Genomic DNA, 26,243 nt, shown 5'->3' with positions numbered 1-26,243 from the left:
GTCAAATCAAAAGCAAATGGTAGTGTCGGTCAGAAATTGTGATTCAGATTGATTGGATTGAGTTTGGCCGCTGTGAATTGATTTGTTTAGGGCTGGTGCAGCTGGGATACGGGTATGCTGGGAACACAGGGCGCACTGCTCTAAATCAACTGTGTTTGTGGGTGAATGTGTGGCTACACCGTTTCTCTGACGTATTCTATTCATTTCCTGTGAGGGTCATGACGCTTTCAACCTTCAGTGGCGGATGCTACAGACACTATGTATATACCAATATATATATAGTATGGGAATTGTGTGTGTGTGTATATATATATATATATATATATATATATATATATATATATATATATATATATATATATAATGGAACTGCTTCTGAAAAAAAACATCCATCTATATTATTATCCATCTATGTATTTATTTTTTCTCAAGTTCAGTGTTGACATAGTTACAGGTTTTTTGCCTTTACAAGGCAGTATAGGGCCGTTTCCACATTTTAGAATGATAGTCAAATCATTCATTATGTAATGAACAAATTTCATCAACTTATAACTAAAAATGAAGCATTTAAATCTATTAGATCAACTTGTCAAACTATACATTATTTGATTTGGAAGGTATCATCAGGATAATATTGGTTGTGTTAGGGGGATGGAATCGTGTTTTTCAGAACCAGTCCAATTTAAAAAATAAATAAATACAGAAAACAAAAAAATACTTTTAGATGTTCATTTCACATCACAGGTTTTCAATCTGTCACCGAAACATTAAAGATGGAGAATGACTAGTTTTATAAGTGTATACCAGGGTTATTACATAAACTAAATGTAAAACCATAAAAAAAAAATGTTTTATTGAAATAAAATAAATGTTAACTGAAATAAATAAGATATAATACAACTTACACTTATTTTATTTCAGCTTTCTTTTGATTTTCATGAAAAAGGAAAATATAAACCAATTCAAAATATTAATAAAAGACTATCCTGATTGATAGTATCTCAATAATACAAACATTTTGATTGACTGATCTGGTCATGAGCCGATTCTTCTGTAAACTGCTATTCTTAATAATTGGTCAAAAAGACTCACATGAGGTATTGATTTCAATCAATTTCAATTAATTTAACTTAAATCAGTTAAATGAATGACTCTTTGTTCATATGACAGTGTGTATTTTAAAATATATTATCAAAAATAGTATTTTTAGTTTTTGTTGTTACATTTTTAAGTAAGGACAACTGTTGTGTGCAATGTGCTTCCTCAAAATTGATAAAATAATTGTTAATGGAATTAAGGAGCCTATAAATTCCTTAAGATTCAACTCCATAATATATATACAATATATATAAAGACTCTCTCTCAACAACCCACTGTACTCTGTATGCGCACATTTGTGTGTCTGCTACAGCTCACACAATAAGTTGCAAGCAAATCACATTCTCTGTCTATTATGCAGAGCGCTTCTCAAGGCTGTCTTTATATATTTGATTGAGTCTGTTAGTTCATTAAGTGGAGTGAGCAGGGATTGGCATTGGATCAGCATGAGCGGATGGGGGAAGGTCTGGTTCTTCTGGACTGCAGAGTACTGTATGATGTATAGATTCTTTCAGAAGTAGTAACAGTGTTTACTATTCACTGTAACACAATATCAGGTGCGCTCATGCCATGTCGTAATTACCATAATGATTCTGAACTGTAAAAAGCCTTCATGTGCTTGTAGAACATAGTACTTGGTAATTACAACGTGTAAACCTGTTATTTTCTGGGAGCTACGGCTTGTACCACCTGACCACTGCAGGTTTAAAGTGTGTTCTACCTGAAGCGGCGCTGTGCAGACCAATGTATGACATCTAACTCGTGCGAGAGCGATTCGAAAGCATACGGAGCTTTACGGTAATAGAGTGGTGCCGGTATGACGTCACTTTGTTGGCCAACCTGCAGTTAGCATCACACTGTTTCCCTCGACAAAATCCCGATAGGATTTCCCCATAGGTTTTTGGATTATCGCTAAAAACAAGCTCTGTGGTCAACAAAAGTTTATGATACTTGCATGTTTTGTCCATCAAGATAATTATCACAGATGAACACAACTTTTATTCATTTTGAAGCCTAAATGCAGTCGCCAGAAGTAATAAGCTAAAGGCTATAAACGGACTACACCACGGTCGCTCGACTATCGCTAAGATTCCAACAACTCTTTTAGTTTTTATCTAAAAACATTTCCAATGTTGTGTTCACCACAGACCTTATTTCAGCCATTTAAACAAAACCCCATTCAAAAAACCCATTGACTTCAGGACGATGGAACCGGAGGAGCTAAAATGCTAACTCACTTCCGCGTTTTGGCCTACAAAGTGATGTCATACCTGCACCCCTCTATTACGACATGACGCAGAATAAAACAGGAAAGACGGACCAAAAAAAACATCAAAATAAGAGTCTTGGGTCTGTTCACACAGAACACGTTTTTCTATTCCACTGCACTTCCTTTCTATTGTTTTTCTATGGAAATACGTGCTAGACAGACATGTGCTATCAATTGCATGTGTGTCTCATGTCTTGCAGTGTCTCGCGCATGACATGCCCTTTTCAAAAAACAGCGCTCAAGTTATAATAGGTTCGACTTTAAAAAAAAAACTTAATTCCCCTGACTTTTCTCATTCCACTGACCTGCGTCTCACGTTTTGTACTTTGAAAACGTGTTCTGTGTGAGTGGCCTCCTTAGGGCAGAAAACACAGGCAAACCATTACAATAGTATGGCATTAAATTATCATTATGGCATTAAATGATCAAACAGGATGGTTCATAATTCATAATTATTATAATTATTGTTGAAAAATGTCTTCTTGCTATTGAAGCTTTTTTCATAAAAATAAAAAAATAAGAAGGTAATTGCGACTTTTTATCTCAATTCTGACTTTGTTTCTCAGAATTTTGAGATATAAATATATAATTCCGAAAAAATAAGTCAGAATTGTGAGGGGAAAAAAGTCGCTATTATTTTTTATCACTGAATATTTAACAATATTATTGATCTGCCTGCATTGACATAATTATATGAGAACTTTTTTTCACCCTTTTTTTATCATCTACCAGGCAAAAATTACGTGTGTTCGTTTTGAAAAGTAATAGCGCATCTTACCTCAAAAAACCACATGATTTCAGATGATATTCATGTCTGTAGCACAAACCGTGCAGGATTAGTGTTTAATACTTGAGGTTAAGTGTTTTTTCAACCCTAGGTTTGAGCCATTGTAACAGATATTCTGTAGGTCTGATGGTATTTAATATAGAAAAACATGGATTTATTGTTTTTTTTTTGTTGCATAAATGAGAAAATCATCCAAAAAAGATTAATGCAGAAATAATCTCTGTGCGCTCAAAGGTCATCTTTGAATGATGGGTAATGCAAATGTTCCCTCGCTTTGTTATCTATTCTTTACTTTGCTTTTGTGTGCAGTGTCACTGGCTCACGGTGGAATGAATCAGAGAGGTTTGTGAGTGAGTGTGTGTGTCATTGCTGGTATTTCTCAGAGCCATGACTGCTGCCTATTTTTGGGCCATTCGATACTCAGGTAATTACACGATGACATGCCTCAGAGAGCAGTAACTAGGCAACAGTGTAGCCACGGTGACAGGAGACGGCTGAGGATCAGGAAGAACTGAAAAGCTTGATGGTAGAGAGGATGACTGTGACCTCTGAGAGAGAGAGATTTTGTCTACAAGCAAATGCTCACACGTAATAAAGCAAAACAATGATTTTTCAAACATTTTGGATGTTTTAAGGGCAAATTCATTTTCAGGGGCAATTCAGGGGCGTAAATTGCTCATTGCTATAACTAAATAACTTACTAACTTAACTGAATTTGAGCTTTTTAGATGTTATACTGTAGTTTTTCTTTACTGGTGTAAATGTATCTGTTATGTATGGAAGCTTGTTTCCGCCACTGAATAAAAAGTGTAAAAGGCAAATGCGGCTTTTTATCTCACAATTCTGACTTTTTTTTCTCATAATTACGTGATATAAACTCGCAATTCTGACTTTTTTCTCGCAATTCTGACTTTTTTTTCTCTCGCAATTGCGAATTTATATCGTTATACTTCGGGCCCTATTTTAACGATCTAAGCGCATGGTCTAATCCATGAATGCAGGTTCGCTCAGGGCGTGTCCAAATCCACTTTTGCTAGTTTAACGACGGGAAAAATGTCGGCGCACCAGGCGCTTGGTCTGAAAGGGTTGTCCCTATTCTCTTAATGAGTAATGGGTGTGATTTGGGCGTAACGTGAAATAAAGCAACCAGGGGTGCGTTTCCCGAAAGCATCGTTAGCCAACTATGGTCGCAAGTTCCGTCGTTATCAGCATAGTTCAACGATTTGGTGTTTCCCGAAACCATCGTTCCAATGAACGTTCGCAAACAGCATCGCAAACTTGTGTGGTTGGTACGACAGCTCTGGAGCTGTGGTTAGAAGCATAGTTTCTAGTTTACATGAGATGTAGACTGAATAAATCCTTATCTTTAGCAAAATAAGCAAGCTGACATTCAGTACAACCCTTGTTATTTATTTAGAATACATACAAATGTAATTTACGTCTTTTAGTTTGTAAAGAGATTTGAAGCACCGTTTTTGAAGACTGCATGTGGGAACGTGCTCTACAATGTAAGAACGAGCCAAATATTGAGTCTGGTAATAAAGCAAAATAACTGAGAAAAAATAGAAATGGTCTTCAGATGCCATGTCTGTAATTTATATGACATAATCTAGCGTTAATTCGATCTCAAACAGATTAATTAAAATAAGTTATTAGTCCACCACGTGCAAGACGTCATAAACCAACGTGGTTGAACGATACTTTGCGACATACGGTTTCGGGAAACAGTCATGGCTAGCTAGTTGATTTCTCCAACGATGCATCGTACTATGCTTGTTAAGCAGCGAGCTATATAGTTGTACGGGAAACGCACCCCAGAGTCTCATCGTAACAGTACCATTCCCTTTAAAAGCTAGTTGCGCTCGCGCCATGGCGGATTCACTATTTACATGGCAGAATTTGCAAGCGGAAAGACTGAACGCTTCTCCAGAGCGCAAATAGATCAACTAGCACGCAAGCAGACCATCTACTGGACAAGTATCCACCATATCTTCAAGTACACAATATTAATAGTTTACATTGTAATCCTTTTATTTGTAATATTTGGCATGTTTGTGTGCTGCTGCGCGTGTCCCTGTGTGTGTAATAAGCAGTGTAAGCACGTTGTGGACCCGCCTATAGGCTCACATTACTAAAGCGCTCTTTAAATAACAAAAAAATTATATTGCGCAGTCTATTTTAGTTGCCTCAAAATAGCAACGCGCCAACAATGCGCCTAAACACACCTCGTTTTCAGACCAGCACGCCCATCAGCGCGTAAATAGGCGCAAATGCATTTGCTATTTAAAGAACGTGGCGCAGGACGTAAAAATGATAACTGCATCGGGCTGAAACTAGAAAAAAACACTTGCGTCGCGTTTGGCGCTTCATTGTGCCGGGTGTATGATAGGGCCCTTTATGTTTAAACACTATCTACATAAGAGCCAGCGGCAAACGGTGAAACGGTTCCCATGGTGATACTGATAGAATATTGCATGGCTGGAAAAGGCTCTCAGCCAATAAGAACTGAGAACCAGAACAAACTGTTGTATAAGGGATAATGTAGATCCAGCCATTGCAAAATGGCAGCAGATGCGTTTGTATGAAACGAGAGAGCGAGTCTGCGGTACCGGATGACGCAATTAAATAATGTACTCACAATATTGATTTGAGTTTTAATATTTTATTAGCTTATTAAATCGGGGAATAACATACTCTTGGATGGCGCGATTGACCAATCAGAATCAAGTATTCCACAGAGCCGTGTAATAAAATAGAATAAAACATGAAAATATCTTGAGCTTGTGTTCACCAAAGATCTTATTTCAGGCATTTGATAAAAACACATTCAAAAAACACATTAACTTCAGTATTTTGGAACCGGAGGTGCTAAAATGTTAACTCGTTTCTGGGTTTTGGCCTACAAAAATACATCATCCTTGCAGCACTCTATTCGGCACATGTTTTTGTAATTTGACATCGTGTGACATTATTGTCGTACTATACTATATCTAAGAGCTCTCATTGTGAACTTTGCCATTATCTGCAGCATGGCTTCCTACGGGAATATTTCAAAGAGCGAATACGGTTTTCATATAATCTGATTTGACTGCGACTGTCTAGATGTCAGTGGTTAAATTAGCAATCGGTCAGAATGAGAGTGTGTGTATTTGTGTACACCCCACCCAGCGAGTGTTCATGTTAACAGGCTGACAGGCTCTTCCATGGCTGTTTAACTCAAGACTGTTCTGTTCCATGACTCCCTAACCATGTCTGACACGCTGCAAGATCAGATGTGGCTCCACTCACGTCTTATAGAGGATGACGGCTAGCCTGGAAACACTCTGACACCTTTTCGACACGCATATCCCTCCAGTTCACCGGTCTCACATGAGATTGGTCACCAACAGGCTGAACAAATCAATGGCTGTACCCTTTCCTTTCTCACAATGCTTTAGTTATATACTACATTGCAATATAATGTTGTCTTTAAAATGAGTGAAATTTCATGGGCACAAAAGGTCCACTGTCCATTGTCACATTATTGACAATGGACAGTGGACCTTTTTTGCCAATTAAATTTCACTCATTTTAAAGACAACATTAAATTGTGATGCATAAAGTGATGCATAAAGCACAGCTCACTCAGAGGCCAAGCAGCTTTCTGTTGGTCAGTGCGCTGAATATGTGTGACCAACTTGAATCTGTTGTGAAATGTGTGATTCCAATCGAAATGACTGAATTTTTTCATTCTTGAAAATTTGGAGAACAGCGGTAAATGTGACCACACCCCTTTCTGTTCTGTTCTGTTCTGTTCTGTTCTGTTCTGTTCTGTTCTGTTCTGTTCTATTCTGTTCTGTTCTGTTCTGTTCTGTTCTGTTCTGTTCTGTTCTGTTCTGTTCTGTTCTGTTCTATTCTGCTCTGTTCTGTTCTGCTCTGTTCTGTTCTGTTCTGTTCTGTTCTATTCTGTTCTGTTCTGTTCTGTTCTGTTCTGTTCTGTTCTGTTCTGTTCTATTCTGCTCTGTTCTGTTCTGCTCTGTTCTGTTCTGTTCTGTTCTGTTCTGTTCTGTTCTGTTCTGCTCTGCTCTGTTCTGTTCTGTTCTGTTCCTGTGCACTCTTAATTTGTATCTAGTTGTTTGATATTATAGCTCCTTCAGTAATAAGGTTTTATTATTAATGTTCTGTTTACCTAGCCTATTATATTCAATATTTGTCTTTATTTGTGATGTGGCTGCACTTGGAAGTATATCTGCAATCATGATTGTTCTATTCTATTCTATTCTATTCTAGTGCACTCTTAATTAGTCTCAGGCTGTTTTTGGATATTATATCTCCTTTAGTAATAAGGTTTTATTAAGGTTCTGTTTACCTATTCTATTAAATTTATGTCTTTATTTGTGTTGTGGGTGCACTTTGGAGTATATATGCAATCATGATTCTATTCTATTCTATTCTATTTGAGTGTAATCCTAATGAGTCTCTGTTTGCTTTTCATATTATAGCTCATTTGATAATAGGGTTTTATTATAAGGATTCTATTCTATTCTATTCTATTCTATTCTATTCTATTCTATTCAAGTCCAGTGTTAATGAGTCTCTGGTTGGATTTGATATTATAGCTCCTTTTAGTAAGGTTCTGTTTACCTATTCTATTCAATATGTGTCTGTATTTGTGATGTGGCTGCACTTTGAAGTACATCAGCAATCATGATTCTATTCTATTCTATTCTATTCGAGTATAATCCTAATGAGTCTCTGTTTGCTTTTTGATGGTGTAGCTCCTAAAATATTAGGATTTTACTACAAGGATTCTATTCTATTCTATATATCATATATACCCCTAATGAGTCTCTGGTTGAGTTGTATTATTATAATAGGTTTTTATTATTCTTTTCCATTATTTTCTATTTCCGTGCACTCCTAATTTGTCTCTGGTTGGATTTTATTATTCTATTCTGTTCTATTCTGTTCTGTTCTGTTCTGTTCTGTTCTGTTCCAGTGCACTCTTAATTTGTCTCTGGTTGTTTGATATTATAGCTTCTTTAGTAATAAGGTTTTATTATTAAGGTTCTGTTTACCTATTCTATTCTATATTTGTCTGTATTTGTGGTGTGGCTGCACTTTGAAGCATATTTGCAAGCATTCTATTCTATTCATTTCTATTATATTTGGGTTTACTCCCAATGAGTCTCTGTTTGCTTTTGATAGTATAGCTCTTTTAATAATATTATTTTTATAAGGATTCTTTTCTATTGCACCCCTAATGACTCTCTGGTTGGATTTTACTATTCTATTCTATTCTATTCTATTCTATTCTATTCTATTCTATTCTATTCTATTCTATTCTATTCTATTCCAGTGCATTCTTAATTAGTCTCTGGTTGCTTTTGCTTTTGAACAACTCCTTTAATAATATGATTTTATTCTGTTTACCTATTCAAACAATTATATATTTGTCTGTATTTTTAGTGTTGCTGCCCTTTGATGTGCATCTGCAGTCATGATGCGTTTGTTTGTTAAAGACAACATTTTCTCTTGGAGAAAAATGTGACTACAGAAATAATCGGTGCTTTGTTCTCTCATTATATCAGATCTTAGATTCTCAGTCTCTTCATCACCCCCCCCCCCCCCCCTCTCTCTCTCTCTCTCTCTCTCTCTCTCTCTCTCCGACAGCAATCAGGCTGAAGAGAGGGTGGCATTTTCAACAGTTCACGCTCAAATGCAACATCATTTTGAGTCACACTTCTGCACATGCTCTGTGCGTGTTTTAGGCAGTGCCCTGCAGGAGACTGTGCTTGTCTGTTACTGATGTACTGTTATAAATCACTGATGAATCATTCAGTCAGCGCTCTCAAACCTCTGACTGCGGCACTGGGTGTAGAGTCCTTTTTTAGGCTTGCTGATGGAGATTTGCTTTTCATTTGACAAAAACACGGTAGTTCTATTACAAATCCTGGTGAGCTACTTACTAGACAGCACTTCATAGACATGCTCCCTATGAGAACGCTGTTCCAAAAGGATTTAACCAAATTCTAGAGGTGTGATAACATTTACAGATGTTCAGTGAATTTTCGCAGGCAAAATCCAGTCTTTTCAATAGCAATCTACACAATCTGGAATTTCTTGTGAGGGCGAAATATTTCCGCAGGCAGATTTTACATCAGGTTCAAGTTGGTCACGCAAATTAAGCACATTAAAAAACTGTGAAAAGTATGGTATTGCTCCAAAGCTGACAATTACATCCAATATTTGCATATGCTGTGTAATTCTGTTTGTTTTTATTTAGCCTATCCCATTATTAGCTTTGCAATATGCTAACATCAGACTGGAAGTAGTTGTGTAGATTAAGACTTATGTGAGCCTTACATGAGGAATGATGTTTCTGTTGTGTACATACGAATTGCAGCTTTTGTAGAGCGTTTCAAATTATTAAGTGGTCTTATTACAGCCGCAATTATGAGATTCGATTATAATGATGCTTTAGAAGCCTTATGTAGGAAGCAAGCCAAACTCACTAGGTTTTTGAACAGCAGGTTTTTTTTTATTAATTGACATTCAAACTATTTCTCAAAAGAAAAAAGTTTTCAGTTAGGCAAATTAATATGCAAAGATTTGATATTTGTCAACAAGTTAAACATTTTTGTTAGATTTTTCTTTCATCTTCTAGGCCTAATTTTATGTCACCATTATTATTTGATGTCTACATGTATGAGTTTCTTAGTGTAAGACAGTTGAGGTCTTGCTCTAAGAGGACAGTTGAGGCTCTGCCATGACTCCTTTTACCTGGATTTCGAGTTTTCCAGGATGAGTCGCTTGTGTTCAGTTGTCCGGACGTTTCCTCAGCCAACTCTGAAGCTGATGCCCTGGGCTGTATCCTCTGCCATTTCTGAATCTGGGTTACTCTGGTCTTTAATAACCACCACACTGTTGTCTAGCACAGGATGAGGCATGGTTTGTTGAGTTCATTTAGTCAATATGCCATTTTACATTCTACAAAATAGGGTTTGTTTAATGATGCTGTGACTACTTGTGTATTTCATGAAGCCTAGAATATAGAAATTAAATATTCAAATTGTTATTAGCTGTGGAGTGAACACATTTAGACTGGTATGAATGAAAATGAGGTGAAAGGGTGGTTTGCCAGCACAATAAAGCTCATAAAGTCATACTTATGGATAATTTGTGTTATCATTCAGAGCCTTAAATAATAACATTATATATGTGTGTGCTTGTATGGGAAGTGTCGCAAAAGAGCGATTTGGCTTTTTGTGTATTTCCCTACCAATATCAAAATATTCAGCCTTTCACTATACATCATTTATAATGACATAGAATTATGAAGAAAAGCAGATTTTTGAATTGCGTTTCACAGAAATCTGTCTCAGCTTTAGCTCATGTCTATTCTCTGGCTTTAAAGTGTTAACGTTGTTGACTGTTTATTGATATCTGAGCTAAACTACTCCATCCAAAGCAGAGCTGGTACGTTTTCCACATTAGTCAACAATAGCTGACTAACAGAGAGATTAAAGACAGATGCTGTTTATATTGAAGTTTGTTGACCATCATCACTTGCATTATTCGTATTTACACGAGAGCTAACTATGCTGCATTTAAGAAATGTTTAAAGGGGTTTACTCCCCCTCAATGACTCACCTTCACGTTGCTTCAAATCCATTAGACTTTCGTTCATCTTTGAAACACAAACAAAGATATTTTTAATGAAACTTGAGAGATTTCAATCACCACAAATTCCACATAATCAACACTTTTGCACCTCAAAAGGTTTATAAAGACTTTTGAAGAGACAATTATATGATGAACAGATTCAATTTAGACACTTATTCACATATAAACATTGATCAACGCACATAGAGCACGTCAAATATGGTAAATGTGCTTGCTTGACATGTTTGACCTTCTTCAAGAACCAATTAGGATGGTTGCATAAAAAACACGGCTTTGCAATTTTTGATGTGCAATGTGTATGTGCATTGATCAGTGTTTATATATGAATAAAAGTGAAAATGAAATGTGTTCAGAAGACTTAAGGCCCTTGCACACTGTGCGCGAAATTCGCATCCAAAATTTCCGCACGTTAACAAATAAATACGACCTCATGTTATGTCAATCACGCTTGCACACTGCCTCTGACACTTTCGTCCGTCATAAAAAAAATTGAAACGGGTTAAATTTTCTGCGTTTTTCGCATCCGTAACAAGCAGTTTGAATGGTGCTTTGACAATTCAGAGCCACCGAATCACGAAAACGAAAAAATGCATACGAAAATTTCACATTCAGTGTGCAAGGGCCTTAAGTGCTAGTAATGTGCAACTTCGAGACGATTAAAAGCACTGTATTATGCATGCCAGGCCAGTAGATGGCGATGTCAATTTGTAAAGAAAAACTCATTTGTAAAGAGGATTGTAATGTTTAAAGCAGATGTCTTAACAAATGTCAGTAGACCGGGAAGATTTTAAAACGAGCCGTTCATTCATAAATACGCAAGATCGCTGTGAAAATACAGACCGGAAGACAAAAGACAACAAGTGCAGCGCTGAAAAGGGGCGGGGCTACATAAGGTCTATAGTTTACACGGAGACAATAATGTTATAGTTTTCAAAAACTTGCGTTTTCAGGCCCCAAACTCTGTTATCATGTAAACGAAGGACCAAACGCATAAAAAGTTTCTGTTTTTATTTGAAAATGGTGTCGTGTTAAAGATTACTCCTCTCGATTCAAATGAATAATGTTTACAATGCCTTTATGAACTTTTAAAGCATTAAAGTTTTGGAAGAATGTGTTTCAAAGATAAATTAAAGACTTGTGGACATGAGGCTGAGTAAATAGTGGCCAAATCTGAATTTTCTGGGTGAACTCTCCCATTAACAGCAACATAAAATGACCCTGTTTTCTGTAAGTCATTTTCAGGAAACCATTTTTGCAATCCATTTACTTCCTTAATTGGATGTATTCAGTGCACAACATACACATTTCATCTTCAAGGTCAGAATTTAAAAACAACCAGGACTCCCTTATATTCAAATAGTTTAAAGTGCGCAATTATTATTTATACATTTCCTAAACTGTATAAAAATAGTTCTTCAGATCTCTTTAAATCACAGACCAGTGAGCCCGTTTCAGAGGCAGTGGGCATGTGGTGATTCATTTTAATACACTGGAGCTGCAATGACAGTTGACACTCCGCCAGCAGCATTCATCTCACTAATGTGGCCTTTGAAGACATCGAGAGCCATAAAGTTCATCCAGCCATTCAGTATGACTGAAATATGTTCCCTTTTGATTTCACGTGTCTCTGTTTGTCGAGAGAGGTTCTCAATATAAAAAAAAGCCTTTCCATTAAATGCAATTGATCTGTCTGGAAAGTGTGAGATGTTCGATTGCGAGAATTGCTAAATAAACCCTTAAACGAATCATAAAAGAATATCCGAGGTGTATTTAGCCATTGCTTGTAATAACACAGATATGAAATGAAAGCTGTGTTTTAAACTTGTCTGTTTCTGTTTATTGCAGCATGTTCTCCTGGCCTTCAAGTTCATCCTGGCATTCGTCATTCCAGATGTTCCTAAACACATCCAAGTCAAACTAGACAAGCTGGAGTTTGACTCCCTAGAAGCTCTTAAGAAAAGGGTGAGTACGTTTGTACATGTGCACATATCTGTAGCATGCAAACAGGAAATAGGTCCGTTCAGTGCAAATAGTGACTTGCGCACATGCCTCTGTGGACTTTACAGAGTCAACAACACACGTCTGCATCAACAGAAGCGGTTATGCGCCAACCATTATTCCTCTGTGCTCAGAGAGCAGCATTAACATGCTTTCTGATCATTAAATGATCCAGAGAGACCTTTGTACATGCTGAGAAGCTCTACTGACATACAGAGTGTGTTCAGGTAGTGTTTGCTAATGAGGTTTAGCTATTTGGGCAGATGTTTATCACCTCACATGCGGCATAAGAAGTAGGTCACTCACAAAGAAACACACACTGCAGTCTGCCCTTAGCAGTCATGCAGAATTAATAATGAGAAAAACAATTTTTTTTTTTCCTTAAAGGACAAAGGCTATGTTTGGAATGAAATACTAACATAGTGCTTACTGCAAACTACCTTCTATTTTTAAAACGAACAGTGAGAGAGATTGTATTATGGAGTGATAAATATTTCAAACAGTAGAATGCAACAAGGAGGGGATCTCACATACATAATTGTAGAATTATTGTAAAAAAAAGTGAAAAGACTACCTGAAAACCATACTTGAGTAAAAGTACAGATACCTTACAGTGAAAATGACTACATTACAAGTCTCCAATTCCAATATGGCTTGAGTAAAAGTCTTAGATTATATGATTTTACCAGTACTTAAGTATTTTACTCGCACTGAATGTAGGCTCAAAGATACACTAGCCATCAACAACTAAGAGACATGCCAGTGAAAAACAAGGAACAGTTGATTTGTGAGTAGAGCAATCATGTTTATTTTCTAAATTTGAAATAAAACTGAACACCTCAAAAGTTCAATAAATCAAGGTCGACACAACAGCCTCTTAAACGTCTACAAACACTTGTGTCAGTTAAGCTCAAGTGCTCAGAAATGGCATTAGTAAACCAATATCCTTCAATAAGGTCTCTTCAATATAACAGATACATAAAATAATGTTTAGTCAAATGAAATAGTCAGTCTACTTTCACTGGACGTGCTGGTTTCAGCCTCATCACCAGCTGCAGTCGTGTCCTCATCTCTTATAAAACACCTGCGATTCAGCAACTTCCTTCTAATGCACTCATATCACGTAAAGTAGCCTTGTTGATAAGTTTGGGGGAAAACGGAACGGAAAAATTATAAAGGTATTATAATGTATAATACCTTTAATGCACTGTAAATGGCGATATCACGTCTTTTGTAGCAGAAATAAACTGCTGCAGAAAAAGTTTCGATTCATAATGTAAAAAGTAATTGCATTACTCATCACAAATGTATTAAAGTAAAGATGTAGTTCAAAAATGTAGTCAAGTAGAGAGTGATATTTTCTAATATCTTTAATAGTAGCCAAAAAGATACTTAAGTAAAGTAACTTGCGCACCAAAGTAATTTGTTTGTCTATAAATTCCTTCAGCATTTAACGTGGATGCTTTTGCCGTTTTAAACAGTAGTATGTGCTCACAACCTCATTGTGTCGCATGTTTAATTCAGTGAGTCTCAGAAATAAATATGGTTATTTACCATTTATCAAAAAAAAATCTATTTTAATGAAATAAGTAAAATATTCTGCTGTTAAAATATGTTTGTTTGCATAGTAATGGTTTAAATTACTTTTGATTCATCTGTCTGATGAAACTGGAAATCTGTGAGTGAGGTGGTTTTGAAAGGGACTCATCAGCTCTTTTTTTCAATTTTTTAAGCAATATGAAGTCATGAGACAGTTGAATATACACTTATTATAATGTTTAATATACACATAGTAATATTATAGTATTTGTTGCTTGTTGATAGTGAATTCGTTCAAAAACTGTTCATTGAGAATTAATTTATTAATGTACACTACCATTCAAAAGTTTGTTTAATGTTTCCTTGCTAAATAAAAGTATACATTTCTTAAAAAAAAAAAACAAAAAAAAAAACATACTGATCCCAATCTTTTGAACAGTAGTGTACGTGCATATATTAATTTACTGTCCATTGGATTTATAAAATCCCAGATAAGGATTTTGCAATCACTACTGTACAAATGCAATTGTTCAAAATTTGATTGTTCAAAAAAAATACTTCTTTAAAATCATTTATGCACCCACATGTCATTTCAAACCTGCATGTATATTTCTTTCTTTTGTGAAACGGAAAAGAAGATATTTAAAAAAGAAAAATGTCTCAGTGGACCCAAACAGCTTAAATGTTCTTCAAAATATCCAATTTAATGCTTCACACGAGAAAGAAAATCATAGAGGTTTGGAATGACATGATGATGTAAATAATTTAAATTTTTGGGTTAACTATATCCCTGGAAGATGTATGTGCGTATCCGCAAACAGATTTTTACTGTTATTCAAAGGTCAAGGTAGGCAGTCCCAGTAATTTGTTTATGGATCTGAACCGTAGCCAGTTTTAATTTGATTGAAAGAGTGATTCACAATTGTAACATTTGTGGTAATGAATTCAGACGGAAAAGAAGAAGTCCCTCTTCTAAAACAGGAAAAGGCATGATATTGTCTTAAGTATTAATAATGATTCCATACAATGTCTGTAAAAGTGACAGCATCGACACGCTTTAACAGGATTCAATGGCTTTATTTCTGCAGGGACGAGCCCTCGGTCGGTAAGTCCGTTGCCATGGCTCTAGTGATATGGCACAGTTGGATTGTGAATGACAATGAGCTGGCGTGTGCTGTTGGCATCCAGCGTTATCCTTAATGTGGCCTTGTGTTCCCTCCCTTCACTAACAGCAGATAAGATGTGTGTGATACGGCCCCCCTTTGCCTCCTAATGCTGTGGATTATAATGTTTCCAATTAATTTAGGTACATTATGAGCACTACTCTAATAGTTGTGCATTTTTATGTGTTGGTTTTCTCTAATCGCAACACTGGTGTGCACAAGCGTAGGGACGAAAATAGTGGGGGGGAGATTATAAAATCAGCTAGCTTGTGAATATCAATTGGTTCTGCTTTATTTGCTGAAAAGCAGACATTGATAAATATGTGCAAGCCAAGCAGGTTCATAATACCTGGAGAGTGCTATGTGTTAGTAGTCTCATTTATCTCAATGGCAGTTGCTCGGCTGGTGCAGGACCCCTCGGAAGAATGTGAATTGAATCATGCCATTCCGCTCATATGCACTCAGTTCCAGATAGGTTTTTTTAAGGCAATCGACTAAGCTGTAAATGCCATGTGACTAGTTAATCTTTAGCCGATGAAAAGGGACATCCTGATATCAGGCTGTAGGTGAAAACCCCCAAGCCCTTCAATAGCTATAATAGCATACTGTGAAGTGAATGGTAGCAACGTAAGACAGTTTTACTGTACGCTTTTAATAACACCAGAAAATAAAAAAATATATTTATTTTTACTTTTAATTAATATGAATGACTCTAATGTACTATAAAGATTTTTGTCCAATCAAATGTCCTTTATTTAAAAATATCCATCTCCCTTATATCACCTTCGACTAGGAAGTAGCAAATCATGGTTTAATGATGTGACATAAAGCCCATGTAGAAAAAGAGGGGATGAGCTCTTAGATCTGTCTTACCCAAACATCCTATAGGAAATATGTCAGCTCTGGAAAAAGTAATTGCATGGGTTCTTAAAGAGCCCTGCAGTAAAATCAGGTACATTATCAGGCACATTAAATATAATGAAGTTCAAATCATATGCTGCTTGCAAAAAATATTTATTTCCCACTGTGACCAAGCATCCAACTATAAATTCTTAAAATAATAGATATTTTTTTCAAAAGCAGAGTGGATGAATTTTCTAAATGTAAAAAAAATTGCAAACAATTATGCACCTCTTGATGGAAATAAATGTTATGATGCTTTTTCCATCAAGAGGTGCATCCATTTTTTGGTCAAGGACTATTGACAATGCAAGAGTCCAGCACTCTGTAAAGTCTCCTCCAGCACGTCCCAACGACTTTCAATGAATTTATGGTCTGGATACGGAGGTGCCAATTCATGTGTGAAAATGATTCTTAATACTGCCAATCATTCTTTCACAATTTGAGCCTGATGAAGCTTGATATTACAACGCATTCTCATCCTAGTGCGTCATATACTGACACTTGTGACAAATCGTCTACATCCAACGCACATGGCACCCTTTAGCGTCAATATGACACGCACACAGTCATGGTTGGGTTTAGGTCTGGGGTAGGGTTAGGGTTAGACCGCTAGGAGGCGCCTTCTGGCCCATTTCTATCTGCGTCTCATATTGACGCTAAAGGGTGCCATGTGCGTTGGATGTAGACGATTTGTCAAAGCGTCAGTATATGATGCCTTGGGATGAGATCGGGCTGGATATTATCATTCTGGAATATGGCCATGATATGTCTTCCTACATAGTTGTTTAGAGGGATAGTTCACCCAAAAATTACAATTTGGTCATCATTTACTCACCCTCAAGTTGTTTACATGATAACAGAATTTTCCCTTTAAGAAATGAAAAGTTACACTCCATCAATTAGGGTTAGAAGAACAGTTGCCAAACATTTGACATGCTAGAAACATAATAATCACTGCAATAATGATCAAGTCATAGACTCCACTGTAAAAAATTGCGCTGTAAAATAACTGTAATCTACTGGCAGCTGTGGTTGCCAGCAAAGTACTGTTAATTTACAGCCCTCTACCGTTATTATACAGCTCTCCTTTTTTACAGTATGTTACTGTAAAAAACAATGGAAGGTAACTCATATCATTTGGGAAACCGATTGCTTCAAACAGTTCTAGTTTAAAAACGAGTATTTATACTGATAGTATTGTGAACTTACTTTGAGTCCACTGAAAATGAATATCTCTTAGTATAATACTGCAAACATCCAATGTGTAATCGTGAATGAATTAAAAACATGACATCAACTAGAATCTTTGCAATTTGCATTTAGCGAACAGTAGCACACATGTATGTGCTAAAGTATTTAGCAACGAGATTGTCACTGCATCAGCAACTACAGTTCCTGCGTTTAAATAAAGCAACGGGCAGCATAAGATCAGTGTTTCTCTGCTCATCTTTGACTGAAGCACAGACTCTACTCTCCAGCACAATGGTGACCCACAAAACTCATGAATTAAACTAAAAAATATCTCCTGTATCATCTTGTGCAAAACACATAAAACACTTCAGTTTAATATTTATTCTCTTTATCAGTTATTGACTTCGCATAACTTTTTTCTATGAACTTTTACTAATATTTCAGTGAAATTAACTTATTTTGTATAGTAAATCTGACTGTTAAATTTTACAGAATATTGCTGTTTTTCCTTGATTTTACGGTAATCTACTGGCAGCTGGGGTGCCAGTAAAATGCTGTTTTTTTACAGTTTTATGCCGTAAATTAGTTTACAGTTGATTACCGTTAAATTACACTTCACTCTGTTTTTTTTTTTAATTGACACATTTAACCCTTTAAACCCCACTGCAAAATCTTCAGTTTTAAATGAACACTTGTATGTCCACACTACAGGGTGTTGGAGTAACACTGAAGCAGTGTTGAAGTTAATTATATAATTCAGCGATTAATTAACTGATGATTGAGCATTAGTGATGAACACCTGACAAGGACAGAGGAACAACAAGAAGATACAAAATTGAAACACAAGAACTACAACTTACTTCAGCCACAGAAGACATGACATCTCTGAAGATCTCAGCAGAGAAGGATTAAACAACTCTAAAAAATAGCATTACCAGCTTCACTTATTATTAACCAGATTGACTTAATTCATTTTTTCATACGTCTACTGAAATTCCTATTGAGAATTAACAGAGGTTTAGATGTTGTTTTGTTTCATTTGACATTACCATTATGGGGATCAGTGTATGCTTTAGTTGGGCTCCTGACCCTTGACTTTAACATTAGTTTTTATTTGGCTGCTTTAACTGTGTATTTATAAGACACATTTGCTGTGGCAGAAGCAAAGCCAACAAAAACGATATCAAGTGTTGCTGGTCATGTTTTGAATTTTATGTCATCACATAATGTTTGTCTCACTGATCTCAATTAGTTTCTAATCACTTATCAAAAATGTCTTAATACAACTTAATTTAACACTGTGAAACTACAGCAAAAGACCAAGCACTGCTACGCAATCGGTTGTGAAGGATTTTTAAACTCATCATTAATTAAAAAATGTTGAACTATGGTTTCAGTTAGACACACATAGACATCAAGAATCAGCCAATGAATCTCAACAATGGTGACAATCAACAAAAAAGAAAACCATAAAATCTGAACATCATACGCTTCTAAAAGTCAACACAAAATCAACAGCAAAAATAAAAGCAATAAGTACAAATTTAAGAAAATAACCAGACAATTCAGATGGATAATTTATTCATGCTGCAATGCATGCTGGGAGTCATGGCAGATTTTTTTTTGTACAATGCTGGTACCCAACATGCATTGCAGCATAAAACTTATGATTGTCACCATTGTTGGGATTCATACTCCGATTCTTGATGTCTGTGTGTGTCTGGCTGATCTGGAAATTCAAAATTTTCTTGGTATAAAGTTTTTTTAAATCAGTCATATTTTCTAAATGGCAAATATCTGAAAAATGTAATTCTGTAAAATTACAGTATGACCAAAATCAAAAATATAAACCATTAATAATAACATTAGACAACAAATGAGATCAGTGAATTGGGCCACTATCAGATGTTTGAGACCGTTAACTAACAGCCATAATCATCTGATCCTGTATTTTTTCAGCTTTTTGCCATAGCAAATGTATTTTAAAGACACAGCTACCGCTGCCAAAGAAAAACTAATGTTCAAAGGTCAAGAGTCCAACTAAAGCAAACACTAATCACCATCATGGTAACATCAAATGAAAATAAAATGACATCTAAACCTCTGCCACCTTTCAATAAGTCCTTCTGTAGACGTACATAAAGTCAGGTTAGTAATAAGTGAATCTGGTAATGCTTTTTGTGGAGTTGGAGTTCCTCCTCTGCTAAGATCTTTTGCTAAGATTTCATTTATTTTATCTTGATTTCATCTTTTTTCTGTTCCTCTTGTTCCTCTTTCCTTCAGTGATTCTGATTGTTAACAGCAGGTGTTCCTCAGTATCTCAATTAACTTCGAAAATTAACTGAATTAACTATGAAGTTATTCACTCAGTCAAGTGGACTGTATTAGTGAACTAGGCAATAGTGAATGAGGGTATAGGGTGTGATTTTGAACACAGCCTCTGAGTGTCGACTTTGAGCGCTGTTAATTCACAGTATATTCCTGTAGGCTAGTTTCTCGAAAATGACAAATATCACCCAGAATGCATTTTTTTACGGTATATTACTGTTTTAATGAAAAACAGTATGTTACTGTAAAATTTGGCTGTTTTTTTACAGCAATTTTTTACACTGTATATAGCATAATTCATCCACAATCTGCAGTAAAACTGGTTCAGTGTTCAACCCTCAATACCCACAATAGGATAAACGGTTTGGAGAAAGAATGGATAGATTCAGTGTTTAACTGATATGACTGATATTTGCTGTGTAAGGAAACATCCTGATTGGAATGATTGTTTGCTCATTAATATACCTAGATATTTATTCAAGGGGAAAGTAAGGAAAGCATCTTGATGGCTTCAGATTAATGAAGACTGTGGTTAAAGATCTGTGGGAATGTAGGCACTGAAAAGGGAAGACCATTCTCACAGCGAAATCAAGAAGGCACATTTAATGATATGATGGAGCACTTGGCTGACGAGCTGCGATGAAGGCGGGACTCCATTGAAGTTTCATCCGTCTAACATTTCTTTTAATTTAGCAGAGAGACGCGGGTCGTAAAACACATATTGATTATGTTTCAGGATGACTGAAGACGTGATGTTTCTGGGCTTCTGCCCCTCCGATTCTCTCTCACAAACTTCACCTGACACCGGCTCATCCCTCTGCCAGTGCTGGCGCTGCGTCTTCACCAGAGTCTCTCCATCAGGATGATGGACTGTGGCTAATCGTTTCAGCGGCCTCGTCCTGATCTGTTAGAGTTCAAAAGTGCCGACTGCAGTTAAACGGTGCGATTGTTTGGTGATATAAGACTTCAGGACTTCAGGGAGGTACTCGGTCCAGTGGTTTGAGGGCGCTAGAGTTGAGCAAGCACCACATGACGCCATTTAGCTGTATTTCCATGTGTTCAGCAGCTTGAGAGGGTGAAGACAGCTGTCAGGAGAAAAGTTCCCACTGCTCTAGGGCAAAGGGACTCTGAAAATAGCCGGCACTTGCGGCAGCAATGGAAACCCCCTGTTAGTGGCCAGTCTTTGGAAAGGATCCAGGGTGAACTCCAGGAAAAGGCCAAGCTGCCAACACTAGCATGGAACTATTACGGAAACTGGGGATTTTGGCCTTTCTGCTCTGTTGAATCTGTTTAACCCATACTAACTGTATGAGTGGCTGATAGGAATAGAAAACAAAGATGGAGACAGTGGCCCTCCAGGATTGGACACCCCTGTGATAATTGTTAAGTCACAGGTGATGAGTTAAGTGAAACGTAGGGGGATATCTGCTTTTCCTACTAAACATCAACGGCAAACATCCCACTATCTCCAAAGAAGACTAAGGGAAATGGGTGGGAAATATGTGTTGATTCACATTTGTATTTTATCTCACTTTACATCAATACTTGAGGTGGATCGAAGCGTTCCTACGGAGATGGGTTGACAATGTGGCAGTGGAGAGATATGGTCATCTTGAAAAGATATTGGTTCCCATCCATGGGTAATCCATAATCAGAAAGGTTTGATCAAATAAATGTCTCCCTTTAAAAGGCAGATTATATTATGCATGCATGTTGTGTCCTGGGTTTTGATTTGCTTCGTTTCAGAACTGAGAATTAATGGTTTGTTTTTTCCAACCGATGTCAATTTGTTAAATGATGGAAGCCATTTATTTTAGAACCAGTGCTGTCAGTTTAACACATTAATTTAGCGTGAGTAATTATAAAAATAAATAATGTGCTACAAATGAATGCAATTGATCATGCCACCCGACCCTTAAGTAAATTCCGTAATGAGGAATTTTCTTACCTCTGGAGCAATTCAAGCTTCAGTGAACACCTTTTGCCAATCCATATTCAGTGCTGTCCGGCTGCTATTACATGCAACACGTCAAACCATACTGTACCGCACATCCTGCAGAGTTTACCTCAAACTTGTCCCAACATACCAGTCTGGAAGATTTTAGTAATCCTGAAGACCTTGTCGGTTATTGGGGTTGGAGCTAAACTCTGCAGGACTCTAGTACTGGAGCAGGATTGAACACCCGTGCAGAAGGCGATTCATTATCATTGATCAGATTCTGTTTGCGGATTTTCTTTTCTTTTCTGAAAGATAATTTAAAGTTTTAAAAAACAAAAAGCTAAGTTTTAAGTAGAAAAATGGTGCCAAAAAGGCCCTGATCATTGTCAAGCTAGGCCCTGCATACATTAGTGACAGAGGCCTTTCTTTATATTAATAGAACATCCATGTGTTGGTAGCCAATGTTAAAGCAAAAATATTTTTCAGGGCCCCGACTTGCAGTGTGTGCTAGGGCCCTTTTGTATATTTTAAGGGGCCAGGGGGCTACAGTTATCAGCTCACACTTTGTGCACTAATGGCTGAGATACTTTTAAAAGTCTCAGACTGGTTTTGGAGGCCCTTGATTGTCTGAGGCCCCTTTGGCCCAGTTCATAAACCAGCCCTGGTGTCAAAGAATGTTAGTTGTGTGATGGACCTCGTCAGATTCAGTCTGTTTTCACATCATTGCCTGACCACCGTCACAGGGAGTGGAACAAGCCAGTCATCCGAGGGAATCTGTCAACTTGCTGAAGTCCATGAGAATGTGACATGTCCCGCGTTAACCTTTAAAGGTGTTGGGGAAAATTGAGTCAATATAACACTTTCAATATGGCCAGTGTTGGAACTGAGGGAATTCACAAACTGTGAATCAGACATTAAACTGAAAGCACCTTGATGGTTTTTCATAAATGATTAGGCTATAGAGACAATATCTTCTCAGTGTGATGATGGGATTCTTCACAGCTGTTAAACCTCTAATGATTCATTGACCCTGAGTTTGCACTTGTATTTGAGTAAAGTTGTTAACATGAGTGATAGTATGTTGGTGTTGTAGAAGCTTTAAAGCTTTTAACCCACCCTGCCTCCTTCTAACATAATCAATACTGACACGGTCCCGTCAATTATCCCAGAACGCCCATCAGGACCTCCCTTGAAATCCAGAATATTTGCTCCAGTTAGGCGCATGTCAGCTACCTTTATTTGAACTTCAGTTCTCACTGTTGTTAATGCTAATCCAGCCTGCAGGAAGGAAAGGGAGAAAAGTGTCTCCTGAGATGAGCTCCTGAAATTCGGCTTCGGTGAGCATCTGAGAAAGATTGACTCACTGTGTGAACGGATACAGTGTCTGAGAGAAAGAGGAAAGTTTAAAGAGGCAATTCTCATTTTGAGTATTAGATTGTTTTAGACAAAAAATACTACCCTTTTAGAGGAAAACATTGATTGGATTGAAATCCCATGCACTCATAATTAATCGTGAATAACCTGAGTTTATCAGATTTATGGAATTTGCATGCTTTTAACTTAATAACAAACCATTACTAAAGCCTAAAGTATACTTCAGCCGTCCATGCTCCGCGGCGGTCCGCGCACTGTCCTTGTGCAGCACAACTTTTGAGTCCGCTCGTACAGTACGCATACAACAGCGCATGTCCACTAGAAAACACAAAGTCCACTAGATAGTGTGCATGTGCTGAACATGTCTTTCTGCGCTCTTGGCCAAAGGATTGTACTTTGAAAGGCTTGTGCGCTCAACTGTGCTCGAGATTAAGTGGAACACAGAAAATCCATCCATCCATCCATCCATCCATCCATCCATCCATCCATCCATTTGTTTAGCCACTTGTCCGTCCACCCATCCATCCATTTGTTTAGCCACTTGTCCATCCATCCATCCATCCATCCATCCATCCATCCATCCATTTGTTTAACCACTTGTCCGTCCGTCCATCCATCCATCCGTCCATCCATCCATTTGTTTAGCCACTTGTCCGTCCGTCCATCCACCCATTTGTTTATCCACTTTTCCATCCATCCATCCATCCATTTGTTTAACCACTTGTCCGTCCATCCATCCATCCATCCATCCATCCATCCATCCATCCATCCATCCATCCATCCATCCATCCATCCATCCATCCATCCATTTGTTTAGCCACTTGTCCATCCATCCATCCATTTGTTTAACCACTTGTCCGTCCGTCCGTCCATCCATTTGTTTAGCCACTTGTCCGTCCGTCCATCCATCCATTTGTTTATCCACTTGTCCATCCATCCATCCATCCATCCATCCATCCATCCATCCATTTGTTTAAACACTTGTCCGTCCATCCATCCATTTGTTTAGCCACTTGTCTGTCCATCCATCCATCCATCCATCCATCCATCCATCCATCCACCCACCGACGACCAACCACTTGTCCATCCATCCATCATTATGTTTTACATTAATGAAAAGACATAGGAGATTTTATGGCATTCTTTTTTTTTTTCCTTCATATTATATATTTAATTTACATTTAATGTAGTTTTTTTTTCCTGGTGAAATGACTTGAAGATTCCAGTGGAGGCCACAGTATGAAAACTGTTTTGTAGACCTCTTTAATTATTGAAAGACGTTTTTTCTTTCACCACATTCAGACTTTACATCTGCTGCCTAGCCATTGTGCAGTTTCCTCAGAGGAGACCAGAGCGTGGACTCACTGAACCTACACGCACAGAATCTCAGCGTCAGCAGCTCCGGCCCTATCGATCTCTCTTTTGGATTGAAAAGTTAATTGCACCTAACACTTTTTCACTGAGAATGTAATTTGCTCTGGTTTGCCGGAGGCAGTGAAATTAATTGATTAAATGAAACTCGGTATATGCCATAGTCTGGGAGGTGTGTATACTGCAGAAATGGAGAGAGAGAGAGAGCGAGAGAGAGAAAAAAAACTGTTATGGGCAGATGGGTTCATTTTGATCGTCTTTTAAAGAAGATTTAGTAGCTTTCTGTAATGTTCTTTTTGTTAAAAAGCTTTCAATATAGTCCTACAGCATCCCTGCTTCTCTCCATCGCTGAAAACCCAGCGTGACTCATTTGAAGCGCCCTGCCTGAGGCTGTATGTATGCTGAACTAAGAACAGCTTTTGCCTTTTATATCCCAACATGTAAGACTTGTTTAGACCAGGGTGAACTGATGCTAAGTCAGCCTAAATCAGTTCTCTCGCATTATAAAGATTATGAATATAAGCCTTGGTTATTTGTGTGAAATCTCTCAGAGGAGATTATATGGATAAAGGGGAACATACCCTAGATTTGCACATCATATTCTGAGACTTTTTGTGAACAAACCTCCGAGATTTTCTTTTCACCCCCTGCACTCTTAAAAATAAAGGTTCCAAAACTGGGTTTTCTGAGAATTTTTGGTACCTTAAAAAAACCTTCAGAGAATAGTTCTCAAAAGAACATTTTAAATATCTAAATAACTTTTTTCTTTTGTGGAATGGAAAGGATGCATTATGTTCTTCATGAAACTCTTGATGCCAATAGAGAATCTTTGTTTTTAATGTTTATCTGAGATCAGACGGTGTAAACTCTTTCAACTTATTTTATAATGGTCTGGATTCCAAATAAGTTCCACCATTAATTTTTGATTTTGTTTATCTTTTCAGAAAATACTGGAAGGCGCGGAGACCGGAAAATACATGGAATAAGTGACATGTGACAACAACACAACGAAAAAATTAAAGCCGTGTACACATGCTGTAAACTATCTAGGATTATATATTTCACTGACTTTAAATATGCACTCCTTGCCATGTTATCCACAAAATGGCTTATTAAAAATGACAGGGTTTTTATTATATTTTCCAGGCATTGCAGTTGCACGCATTGTTTTATGATTTCCCTTGGTCAATAAAACGGTTACTGACATAATGTATGATGGGGTCAAATGACTAGGTTAATTTGGTTAGTCATTTCTATTCCTGTTTAAATGTCTGAATCTGTAAAAAAAAAAAAAAAAAAGTAGTAAAGAGCAGGGCTGTAAACTATTAATCGTAATAAATCGCATCCAAAATAAAAGTTTGTGTTTACATAATATATGTATGTGTATAATAATTGTGTATATATAAATACACACATATGCATGTAAATATTTAAGAAAAAATAGTTATTTATATATAAAATAGTTCTATTTATATATTATATAAAAATATATATGCATTATATAAATCCAAATATTTCTCAAATATATGCATGTGTGTGTATTTATATATACAAAATAATTATACACACATATATTATGTGTAAACAAACTTTTATTTTGGATGCGATTAATCATTT

General features: G+C 36.9%; 1 protein-coding gene across 2 annotated transcripts in view; it reads left to right on the top strand.

The window, feature by feature from the left end:
- ano10a (anoctamin 10a) overlaps positions 1-25,996 on the top strand; it is a 42,394-nt gene extending 16,398 nt beyond the window's left edge. The window contains exons 13-15 of one of the 2 annotated variants that reach the window (XM_079626083.1): positions 12,666-12,782; positions 15,446-15,462; positions 25,571-25,759. In XM_079626083.1, coding sequence (XP_079482209.1) covers positions 12,666-12,782; positions 15,446-15,462; positions 25,571-25,616 — 180 coding nt within the window. In that variant the 3' untranslated portion in view covers positions 25,617-25,759. Of the gene's footprint in view, positions 1-12,665; positions 12,783-15,445; positions 15,463-25,570 lie in introns of both variants that reach the window. The other variant, XM_079626084.1, reaches the window with a different exon arrangement.
- Positions 25,997-26,243: the final 247 nt, after the last annotated feature.

Source organism: Phoxinus phoxinus, assembly GCF_949152265.1.
Source record: "Phoxinus phoxinus genome assembly, chromosome: 10".
NCBI classification, from domain to species: domain Eukaryota; kingdom Metazoa; phylum Chordata; class Actinopteri; order Cypriniformes; family Leuciscidae; genus Phoxinus; species Phoxinus phoxinus.
This window is presented reverse-complemented; position numbering and strand designations above follow the sequence as displayed.